At 39.5% G+C, this 12,304-nt stretch overlaps 1 protein-coding gene across 1 annotated transcript; it reads right to left on the bottom strand.

Annotated features, from left to right (window-relative positions):
- Positions 1 to 3,775: 3,775 nt before the first annotated feature.
- lrit3a (info leucine-rich repeat, immunoglobulin-like and transmembrane domains 3a) lies at positions 3,776 to 11,867 on the bottom strand. The gene is made up of 4 exons (XM_037779474.1): positions 11,502 to 11,867; positions 9,387 to 9,853; positions 5,842 to 6,147; positions 3,776 to 5,594 (listed from the first exon to the last, which is right to left on the bottom strand). Exons 1-4 carry the CDS (start codon positions 11,615 to 11,617, stop codon positions 4,531 to 4,533), a joined length of 1,953 nt encoding a protein of 650 aa, XP_037635402.1. The 5' UTR covers positions 11,618 to 11,867; the 3' UTR covers positions 3,776 to 4,530.
- Between the last annotated feature and the right edge of the window lie 437 nt (positions 11,868 to 12,304).

Below are 12,304 nucleotides of genomic sequence, written 5' to 3' on the forward strand. Positions count from 1 at the left end.
AGTTTACAATATAAAGTATGTTAAGGTGTATATTCGCATACAGTAGAGCAAAGAAGGGAACGTTGTGCAGAATGGGATATCTACCAACTTAGAAAATAATAGATTTTTGTATCACTGAAGCAAAAGTCTATTGTTGAAATAATATAAAACAACAACATACAAACTAGGTTATCTAAGTTTTGATGTACTGACATAAACTTCAAGTTCTACTAATCCACTTAAAATTGATAAAATATTACAATGAATAAGCACACTTCTTTGCTTTACACAGCATTGTGCATCAAAAAACTGATAATATTTCACCATATAATGAGCATCATCACGTTTTACCATTATTTATTTGGGCTTTATGAAAGTAGTTCTTGTTCCTTGGCCAACCTGGCCTGTGATAATGTCCTATTACTTAACAATTTCATCAGTAGTACCAACTGTACCCAGAAGATACTGTTTTCAGTTGTTAGGATTGTCATCTTAACTACTTTCTTTGCCACATACAATCTACAAAAAAAATGTGTATACTTCTGTCACATGGTTTAGGGACAAAAGGCCTCGTACACAGCGGAGTAGTTAGTAGCAGTATTTTCAATATCACTTCTATCAATCCTAAAAATTGGGAGTATCAGATTAGACAGGAGAGGTGTGAACCAAACTCACCCACACAGCTGTTGTTTCTCTCCGCTCCCGACAGGTGTTCATCCCAACATGCTGTACCGAGGGTCAAGGCTCTAGAGCTTTGCACCATAAAATAGATCAGCGCTGCTGCGATCGTTGCAGCCAACATAATCCTTCACTCCGTTCCTGCCTTAGGAGCTGCACTTGTTCACTATTTCTCAGGCATTCCCACTATTAGCACCGGCACACAAAAATTCCCCAAAATTAAGCAGCATTTGTTTATGGACTGTTGGCATCCTTGTCCAAGGCTTCAGCTTAAAGAGACAGTGAAGCTTTACATACCAGAAGATGTCTCGCTAAAGAGAGATGTAAAACCCCAATGAAAAGATGGGAGTACTCAGAATGAAGAGGGTGATACTGACAGTGCAGTGTTCAACTAAAAAAAAAAAATACGGTGTGTGGGATCCTGCTCACTCCCCACTTTGGCCCCCAGGCTGCCAGTCTGTTTTGGAAGCAAAGATTGAAATTCCTGACACCCCCGTGGTAAATTTTGCACATGCTAGTCCAGCATTGGAGCGAGATCTTCTTTAAGTTGCAGTCAGTGTCTCCAGCAGAATGTGGAATATGCAAGAAATGAGGCAGGGCTGAAGAAAGGTCCCACATAATAACAACATCTTCCCCTCACCCCACCCCCTGACCCATGTCCTTTCTGACTGTGGATGGATGCGTCTGTCTGAGACAGAGTTTTTGTGTTTGGGAGACAGAGACTGGGAGATGGAGATTGCATATAAGGCCATTAGACCAGACACAGCCCTAAAATACTCATTTATTTAGTCATTGGGGAGCAAAATTAACCTTTGGTATCTTTTTTTCCCAGACTATAACACCATTCATAAATGACATACACGTACAGTATGAGTGTAATTTACATGCTTACACACATAATAGACACATTGTTTTGTGTCCTGTGTGTGAATGAGACATCAGTGTGTCAGACTGTCTCCTGTTGAAGTTCATCTGGCTCCCTGGGGGAATCGGTAGAATGAGTAATTTATAGAGAACGAAGGAGGAGTGGAGCAGATTATCCCTAAATTGTTTGTCCTCTTTTTACCCGGGAGAACAACTAACAGACTCTCCTCTATTCATACCCTCCATGACTGGGATATTGTCAGCAACAACGTCACCAGTAACCTTGTAGAGGGGCAGTAGAAGATTTACATGGCTGAGAAAGTTGCCTTGTTTCCAGACTAATGTTAGCAGTCTGAAGGGCACTGACCTTTTTCCCACGATTTCACCCCTGGCAGATAATGGAAATGCTAATGTCTATAATTTCGCTTCAGGTGACTTGTGTGCTGAATGACGATCATACATGGGTTTGAATGATGAGGTAGAGTCCGTATCTAGGAAACAGCACGAGTGATGCTGCTACCGTCATTGCCTTTATAAAGGAAATAGAGCTGGGTGAGTCACTTTCAGGCAGTTACGATACAAAGCATTTTAGACTACGTGACTCTTGATTTAAATAATGTCATGCTTCATTTTGTGTTCACATTACTTGGCTGTTGATTTGGATATTTTCGCCACAATCTGTGTCAACGAAAACGTCACAAATGCAACATTAGGTGCTCCATAATGTTTGCCGTAATTTGAATAAGTGGAAAGTTAGTGGATTGCGGGTTTGAATTCTGATTGACTGCAGTGACTTATCGAGCAAGCTGCAATGGCTCTGTGCTTGACCTCTGGCTGAAAGGGCTAAGGATAAGCTTATTGTTTCACTTTAACATCGTGTTGGAAGCCAATCTGCTTCTGACATTAGACTAATTTAGCTCTTATGTTACACAGTGGTCCAACAACCACAACAATCTGTGAGCGATATCTTTTTCTAGCCTCGTAGTTCTATATTCTGTCACTATTTGCATGTGGCCAATTTTCCACTGGACTGCTATAATGGCGCCAAGTCACGGTTGCCAGGAGATTTGTGGTGCGACTGTAAAGCCTCTAGATTTGCCCTTTCTGGACTGCTTTCATGGACCTCAGCCCAGTGGCATCTGTGCAACACAATTGCAGAAGAAATGGATTGTATCTGTTTGTATCAGTCTGTTCATTGATCTATTGTTCTGTCTCTCTCTTTCCCCCCTCTCTCTCTCTCTATCCTCCTAGCCCTTGTACCTCTGAGATCTACCTATATCAATACATCTGTCTTTCCATCTTCCTGTCTGTCCATCCATAGTTTTTCTATCATTAACAGCCCAGCCCTTGCCTAACATCCTTTCATTCTGTTTGTTATACACAGCCTGGTTGTTGCCATGATAACAACACAGCTGGCATTAGAGATTACTTAGTACTGCGGAGCTCATACAGCTGATGGCACTGAGGTATCCATGGGAACAATTTTCCAGATCCACCCGTCATCTTAGCAGAATTTACGGCAACGCCTGTTCAGATGTTCACAGAGCATGACGACTGTGACCTGTTGATTTTCAGGATGAACACGTCCGGTCTGGTTCATAACTTTACATATGTTATATGTCAGTGTAGTATACCCCTATAATTTTGCTTCTATATGAAGTATTGTTTGATTCATGATAGATAATATGCAGGTTTTTTTTAGATACTCTTCTCTTCTTTGTGTTTGTATGGCTTCACCCAAACACCTGCGTCACACACATGGACATACACAGTACACACAAAGATGCATGACGAAAATAGCACGATGAGGGTGCTACTGTATACAGTACATGAAGTACAGTGTGCATTGTAACACTGGGATTTAGTTTCACCTGGTGTAGCCTAGAAAGAGCACACAATCTGTTGCTGATGGAAAATTCTGAGAGATTATTGGAGAAACAAAAAGTATGCAGAAATTCAGATTAACATATATTTTAAATGTCCATATATAATTTTGATGCCAGAGATTGGTGGTGTTTCTGGTGGTGGTTTTGACATCGGAGTAGTATTTACTACAATGTTTTACTCTTTGGAAAATGCCAAATGTATGCATTTTGAGGGCATTAGACGATTGCTGGTAAATTAGAGAGGGGCAATAATGTGAGTTTTTGTGGCTTTCTATCAAATATACAAATAAAGGCCCATTAAAATCTCATATTGGCAACATTTTTGAAAACTGTATTTCTTAACATAGATATCATAACACAAGTAGAATTCAACAATTGTTACATTTATTAAATACAAATGTACAACTCCATTTATAGACAAATTTAGACATAAAGTCGTAGAAACTGGCAACGTTAATCAGACGAGACACACATTCTATCAAACACACTGAACATACTTTCTTGTCCGTTAAGGCAACAATCAGCTTGATGCTTAAAGTAACAATAATGGTGTAAATGTGATGGGAAGTGGATAATGGGTCTTCTTTGACACCTCCACATGATATTCATATCTGACACTTAAACTTTGGCATAGCATAAAACGCCTCACACAGCTAACGGACAGACTCTTTGTATGGTACTATTTATACATTATATAAGTCCAACAAAGGTGCCGTGCTGTAGTGACAACCATTCAAACGTCTTTATCAAATATAAGGCTCCATAATAAATAAGGATATGAATAAGAATATCAGTCATTGACTGATCTGATTGGGCTTTTACCATAGCTTCGTTTGAGCACTCAACAGACCTCCAGGGAATGTTTTTATGTTAACTACACTTTCCTAAATCATTATATAAATCTTTATAGATTAATAGTTAATGGAAAATGCGGAATAAATGTGTTCAATACAGCAAATAATTTCTTTACAGCCCCACTGGTGAAACAAACAAATATATTCATAAAGATTTATAAATGATTTCATAGTTAATAGGTTATCAGTGTCATAAAAGGCATATGAAGAGCATTTCATATAATATGTTACTAGCATGGCGTTTGGACTCTGGCCATGGATTCCTGGCGTCAGCAGAGATACTCCGACCGGGAACCGTCACTCTTATAGGTCATCTGGGAGTCGATGCTCGACCTGGAGCACAGGAGCATTCGCTCTGACTCGTGAGTCGCTCTCCTTGCCCAGAGCTCAGTTGGATGAGAGTTCAATGTCCTATGTTTCATTGAAATTGTCTCAAACTTGACATAGCTGTCTTTTTCAAGCTCTTCGGCGTCTAAACCTGTGCCGCGTCCCTTGCAGTACAGAGCGAGAATCTTGTACAGCAACAGTGCAATAAGCGACAAAACCAAAGCACAGGCCATGCCGCTTATGATAATGAAAAGCTTGCTCTGCCCACCATCCTCTAGATTGTCCAATGTGTAGAAGTCAATGCAAGGATCTTTTCCAGCAGCACTGCCTTTTGCTACGAGGCAAACTGAGTACCTCGTCCCAGAGGACAGTCCCTCTAGGAGCACTTTTCCACTGCCAGCATTGGTCTCCACTGTCCTTTTGATGTCATCATCATCATATGGTGAATATACCACTGTGAGTGGGGCATCATTTGGTAACCCTTCTGCTGTCCAGAGCAACACTGCAGTGTCAGATGTTTCCTCTACAATCTTAATGTCATTGACAGACTTGGATGCATCACTTTTCTTGCTCTTTTCGTCTGCTGCAAGCTTTCTCCCATTACTGTCTTGCTGGGTTTTTGGTTGTTTGAATGAGCCTTTCTGTAAACTGTTGCTGGTGGTAGTTTTCGGCTTCTTAGGGGCAGATGTTGTCGTTTTTGTCGTTGTTGTCGTTGTTGTCGTTGTTGTCGATGTTGTCGGGAGAACTGTGGTCGTGATGGTGGTCGAGCTGGGAGTGTCCGTTGGGGGAGTAAATGTTGTGGCTTGGCTAGTTGGTTCAGTTTCGATGCTAGGTTTCAGTGGAAGGGTGGTGGTAGTGAAGTCACCAGCAACTGAGATAGAAATGGTGGCTTCTGCGTTGCCGGCAACATTCTTGGCTTTGCAGCTGTAGTTCCCGGCATCTTTGAACAATATTCCATGCAAGCTCATGATGGACCATCTGATGCCCTCTCCAGGTGTCTCTTGGACTAAAGAGTGGAACAAGAACACAAAAGTCAACATGGAACAAGTCTTACCAAGTCTTGAACTACTTTTCCAATGGATTATGACTATTTGGCACTAGTACCATGCACCTTTTAATGCTTCCTACACACCAGGCAATTAAAATCTACACCCAAAGTAGGTTACTAAAGGGTATAAGTGTCAGTGAATTCGAAAACAGCATTGTTTTTGTTTTCTAAAATGCTTAAACTTTCAAAAGCTTGCATATTATACCTGTGTTGTTGACTAGTGAGCCATCTGACTTGGCCCAGTAAAGAGTTGGTGTTGGAAACCCTGCGGCGTCACATCGCAGGAGAACATTACTGCCCAGAGGAGATGTGATCTTGGTTGCCGAAGTCATGACTGATGGTTTTACACAATTGTCAAGTTCAGCACGCTGGAAAACGACACCAGCCAAATTCTCTGGTCCACTGCAGGCCAAGTATAGATCCATCAAAACCACTGGTGTGCCAGTCATTTTGGAAAGCTCAATCAGCTTGGAGATTTTACAGTCACAGAACCAGGGGTTATCTTGGAGGCCTGAAGATGAAAAAGATAAGACAAATTAAGATCAGATTGCTGTTTCATACCATCGCAGTGTCAAATACCAGTGTCAAACACCATCCGTCTTAAATGCAACACTTACTATTACTTTAATGCATTTATGTCGATCATAATGGAAAGGACACGGATGTGAGGCAAAACAAATTTACAGATTTGCAATATGGCTTATTGACATTTCTTTCTAGCAGAACTCAACTGCTTTCCAAACCGCTGCAATGATTATGGCGCTGTGAAGTCATGTTTAAAAAAAAATAATAATTAAAAATGGAATACAGTATTTGAGGTAGCTTTACGACTATGCAAGTGTTACTTTTTCCCAATGTATGTATGAATTTATGGAAGCATGGCCAACCAGTGGAATAGAACATAGTTTCTAAATGGCAAATTCATATGTAGCGCACTAAAAACAAAGAAAACTCAAAACAATAAATAACTTATTAATAATAGAACTTACTAAACTAATAATATGTACTCTGAAGTGAGTTAATCACTATTGGGTACCAAACAAATAGTGGGTTCCATTAAGCTGCATATTATATCCACAAGCCATATTTATCAACCACCTTTAAATGTAGCTTTTAGCCTTGGAAATTCACAATTTTATGTATATTGTCAATGAAATTCGAGGGCTGTGGAAGTGAACAGATTTTAACCTGTATATACTCCCTTACAAACACCTGCTGCACACAATAGGTAAGCATATGTACTGGTGCAAATTAAAGCCCTTTAACCAGATTAGATTGTCTTAACAGTTGCAAAGCACCTAAGCTGTCTCTGGCCTCCCTCCAGTTTGTACACACTCTTTCCCTTAGCCTTTCTGTTAGCATAAATGTCAATAGATCACTTAAAACATTAACACTTTATAATCCATGTCTTAAAATCCCTGAAATTCTGGTTTCATGTCCAAACCATATTTAAATGTTCTATATTTTAAAATAATAAAATAATAAATAATTCAAAACAGTAATGGTGAGCATACCTCCCTCATAATACTAACATGAAATGGTTTTAGGATGTGTTGAAGAAGGTGTCGTCTGTTTGTGCATGCACTGTTTTTTCCCCCCAGCCTAATCCTGTTTCTCCTTCAGGTACACCAGAGCACACAGACGGCTCTTTGGGCACGGATAAGCTAGCTTGGCCTCATACAGCCTATTAATAATATCCCTCCCACTGTCCATTCAACACGGGACAGTGAACAAACATCCAGTCTTGTATATGCTTGACTGATAGAAGCCATAAGACAATTCCTTAGTTATTCAGTTACATGCAAGTCAAAAGTACATCCAACAAAAAATATAATTGGAGAACATGACAGTAAATACTGAAAATGGATTAAAATGCTAGACATGTTCTAATAAGACTACAAACATTTGGTTTAACTCAATACTACAATAACTTTATACTGTTTTCACGCATCAGAGATTAGACTATAAAAAAATATATATATATTAAAAAGCACATACATAAGTATTTTATTGTTTCTACATATCACATAGTGATGTACCTTCTATAATTATGTGCTCTGATTTTTTACTTTGAAACTCCTTTTCCGCTCTGCCCTGCTTTAAAACAAAAACTCAAAATTCCCATCTGCATATTTGCCTCTCCCTTGACTCAGTAATGGAGGACAGTGCTATAAGTAAGTGACCATTGGTTCAAGATATTTAAGTGACAATGCCAAAATCTGTGTTTTTAAGTGCCAAAAAACAAGCAGAGATTGTTTCTGGCAGTTTGTGCGCTCCCTAATCTATTAGCTTGATCTGAATCCATTATATTGCACATGTATACTGACATATCTGCTCGTAATTGCCCAAGCTGCTGAAGCAGAAAAATAGGGAACACTATCTGTTGTCAACTGTCTGCAATTCCTGTACAAAATGAAAACAGATTAATTCAACTGAAGTAGAAACCCTGTAACATTTTCTTTTGGACTAAACTTTTAAACACATATGTTCTCTCATTTTTTAACCAAAGGTGTATCAGTGTAAGTTTACTTTAAATTACCAAAATGAAGTAAATCTGCTCGTTTCAATCATCACTACAATTATTATTTTTGCACAGAAGGTTTTTGTAGTTGTCATAATTACTGACCAAATTACCTTTTCTGGATAAAGTGAATTAAAAGGAGTAGTCCGTAACTGTAATGTATTTTTAAGCAATTTTTGGGAATACACTGGCTATATCACATATTGTGTACTCTTAACTGAAGCATTGGTAGTTGTATATTTTTATTTATTATGTGCACTCTTGGCATTACAAGCCCTATTCACTACGAGCAGAGCATTTTGTCTTAAAGTATAACCAGTGTCTTGCAATCAAGCAAGCCCAGTCATGCTTTAGTTACTGTCATTTCCAGTTTATGCCCACAATGGTTCTCAAAATGTCATCAAAAGAACAATTAGCAAATGTGTAATTTTGACACTGCAGTTGACACTTATTCTTGTAGTTTTCGGTGTTTTGAAATGTAAATGAAGCAACCAACAGTGGGAGTATCATAAATTGTGATAAATGTTTGATCACTGGAAAATATTACGAGTCACAAGTCATCGTGGCTTGAGCAATACACACATACAGTATATGTGTTATATTGTATACGTTTAATATATTGCAATGGGCATTTGTAACTCAAGGGCTTTTCATGCTGCACTTAAAGGAGCTGTTAGCTTGGGGCTAAGACAAATTTCATACTGGCACATTCCAAAGTTTGTGTTGTTATCCCCTGAAAATTTACTAAACACAGGGCTAAAAGTTGCCTGTGTGAAACGGTGCAGAAGTAAACAATGGAATATGCGTCACATTTGTCCAATCACACGACTTCTTTATCACATAATTTTATAATGTAAACATTAGTCATGTGTTCCGGACATTTAACCCAGGGCTAGTAGAAGTGCAGTGTGAATCATAAAGCCCTGGGCTTAGGTTAACCCTGCGACCCGGGCTTGGATCGCCAAAAGACAGTGTGTTAAATATTCAACAATTAATTAGGACATTAACTTGATCATGTAGGACTACATTAAGCGTCAACTCTGCCACTTCTTAGAATAAGCTAATTTGACTGTGTCCTGGCAGTCACTACCAGGGTCAGAACAAGTTGTGGCTAGACTAACAGGTCATGAAAGGAAGTTCCTGAGGTAATTACAAACAGCCCCAAAAGTATCCTGCTGTGGCTCTAAAATCCTATAAAACTAAGCCGGACACAACCTTTGTATCCTTACCTAATACAACTTTCTGGGAGACATCAGTAGAGATGGGTGCTCCATTGAAGGGCGGCCAGATATCCATGAGGTCAGAGGGTAGGGTGGCTAGTTTGTTGCTGGATAGATCCAAGTAGGTAATGCTGCGGAGGTAGGGTATTGCCTCATTGCCAACAGTAGTGATTCTGTTGTTGTGTAAATCCAGCGTCTTCAGCCTGGGCATTTCTTTTAGAGACTCCCAAGGAAATACGGAGATCAAATTTCCATCCAGCCTCAGCTCATGGAGCACTTTAAGGTTGTAGAAACCTGCAGTATCCACCGAGCTTATGGAATTGTAAGTAATCCACAGGTACCGTAGGTCCGACAGGTAGTAAAAAGCTTCTGTTGGGATTCGCCGTACCATAGTTTTCTCAATTCGAAGTTTGACCGTATCCACAGGGACGTTGACAGGGATGTCAGACATGTCTGGATCATTGCAGACTACAGATCTGAGAATGAAAGATCCATGAGTTAAATAGTTAAAACATATCCTATGGACAGATAACAAAACCATTTTACAAAGGATAACTGTACAACTTGAACTCATTTTCCAATGAAACAGCAGATGAACATTTAAATAAAGTAATATAATGAGCAGTCTGCAAGGTATAAGTATCTATCTATTCATTCATTACCTCCGCCAAGGCCAAAGGCCTAGGAAGGAGGTTATGTTTTCACCGGCGTTGGTTTGTTGGTTTGTCCGTTTGTCCGTTTGTCCGTTTGTCCGTCTGGAGGATTACTCCAAAAGTCCGCGATGGATTTGAATGAAATATTTTGGAGGGGTGGGGTGTGGCACAATGAACAATCCATTCAATTTTGGTGGCAATCCAGGGGGTGGGGGGCAGCGACGTACATGAAACCTGCCTTGGCGGAGGTCTGCGCTCTCCGAGTGCACTTCTAGTTTATTCATGCATCCATCCATCCAGGCTCTCTGATGTGATATGGGATGTTTTTTCTGACATGACTGTAGTCCATCTAAAGGGCCCTTCCCAGATGGCAAGGTCAGAGCTAATCACTATCATCATAAATGGTGAGTGATCATGTGGATTCACTTCCACTGCAGGAGGTGGACTATCTGGCATCAGTTACAGTCACGGATAAAGACCTATGTACAAGATAAACATTTAATTTAAGAGTTCAATTAGTATTACATGATTAGTAGCTATTACTTGTAGCTTTTGGTGGCTATGACAATAGTCCTGTACCAGAACATGTGCCGATATACCTATACAATGTATTCTTCTGTAGTATCACTGCCACAATCAACTTTTCCCTGTTTTACACCTGGAAAATCAAACTTCTCACTTACAGAAACCATACCAGCCCAAGGAATTTAGAATAGTTATTGTTTATATGGTGCTATTTAGCATTTTCTCTTCTTTATGTTGGACTCAACATTTTTCTTTCCTTGTTGCCCAAGTTTGACTGCAATGAGATGGATGCATTGTGGAATAGGGTTCAGCACTAATCAGACTAAGTATGCAGATGGCCATTAGGTCTTTCTCAGAGATAAATGGATTGGTACCATGCCAGGGAACGTGCATTATGTCAATCCAGGTCAGTACAAATTGTACTGCGGAGCATTTTGATATATTTACTTTTATTTTCACAGTACATGTGTAGACTTTAGATACAGAATTCAAAGCTACAGTAAAGTGGCTCTGCTTTTTTAGATAATTTTTGCTCATCCAAATGAGGTCTGTTTTTTTTTTTTTTTACACACACCGATGGAAAAGGGATGGCTGGAAAGTAGCTTTGTGCTCCTCACTAAACATGTAAATATAACTTGTTAAGTGCTTCTTCTTTACTTTCCGTCAATTTAACACGGGTCACACACACCAGGCGGTCTGAGTGCAGTCCTACTTAATGTTGTGCTCATTCAGATGGGTCATCATTGTTAAATAAGCATCTGAAAAAACGTTTCACCACCTTTTATTTTTTATATTATTTCATAAGAGAAGGTATAGAGAAGGTGACCTAGATAGGCAAACATCAACTTTTTTTTTTACAAATTTTTAAAGGCATTTTCTTTCATTTAAATTTTCCAAATTGCAAGTGTGTGTGTGTGTGAAAGAGCCCAATTTAAGTACAATTTACCTGCTTCCTGCTCCGTCGGTACGTCCATGGAAGACACAGGTGCATTGGGATGGACAGAAGGGATGAGCCATACTCAGGCAGCATAGGAATACATGCACGCAGAGCAGTCGACGCATGGTTTCACCGAATGCACCCACAGTTCTCACATCGAGGAGAGATCAGGAAAAAAGTCATCTGGATTCATTGAGAGCCCGAAGAATTATTCTTCCCCCCCAAAAAAAGCCAAATTGGAGAATAAGGAAAAGAGCTTTGAAAGTCCATAGGAGGCAACGGTAAACAGGCTGAGGATCTAATTACAGTACAGGTCACCTGTCAGATTGACTGTGTGAGGAAGTGGGGGTGGGGTGGGGATTAGTGGAGGATTTCTTGGGTTGGACAGGGTCACGCAAGCTGGGCGACGGGGCAGGACCAGCCATTTGGACATGGCGCTAATCAGCTCATTCTGGAGAGGTTTCCTGTCAGGTGATCCAGCCACGCCTTTGTTAATCCATTCACTTCCCAACCTCTCCATTGATTATTTAAATTCAACTCACTAATGTTCAATGGAGGACAGAACCTGCCAAAATAGAAAATAAATGAATAAATAAATAAATGACTTGATAAATAAATTAATATTAAATGTAACATTAAATATAGCAAAATAATATTGAAAATAAATGTACCCATGCATTAATTGATATTAATTGATTACGCTTCTTCTTCTACACTTCCCTTTTATTTAATTATGTATTTATTTATTTTTTATTATTACCCCTTATTTAGCCCCCTCATTTGCATAATGAGGCAGAACTGCATAAAGAAAT

The sequence above is a fragment of the Sebastes umbrosus genome, chromosome 9 (assembly GCF_015220745.1).
Source record: "Sebastes umbrosus isolate fSebUmb1 chromosome 9, fSebUmb1.pri, whole genome shotgun sequence".
Lineage (NCBI taxonomy): Eukaryota > Metazoa > Chordata > Actinopteri > Perciformes > Sebastidae > Sebastes > Sebastes umbrosus.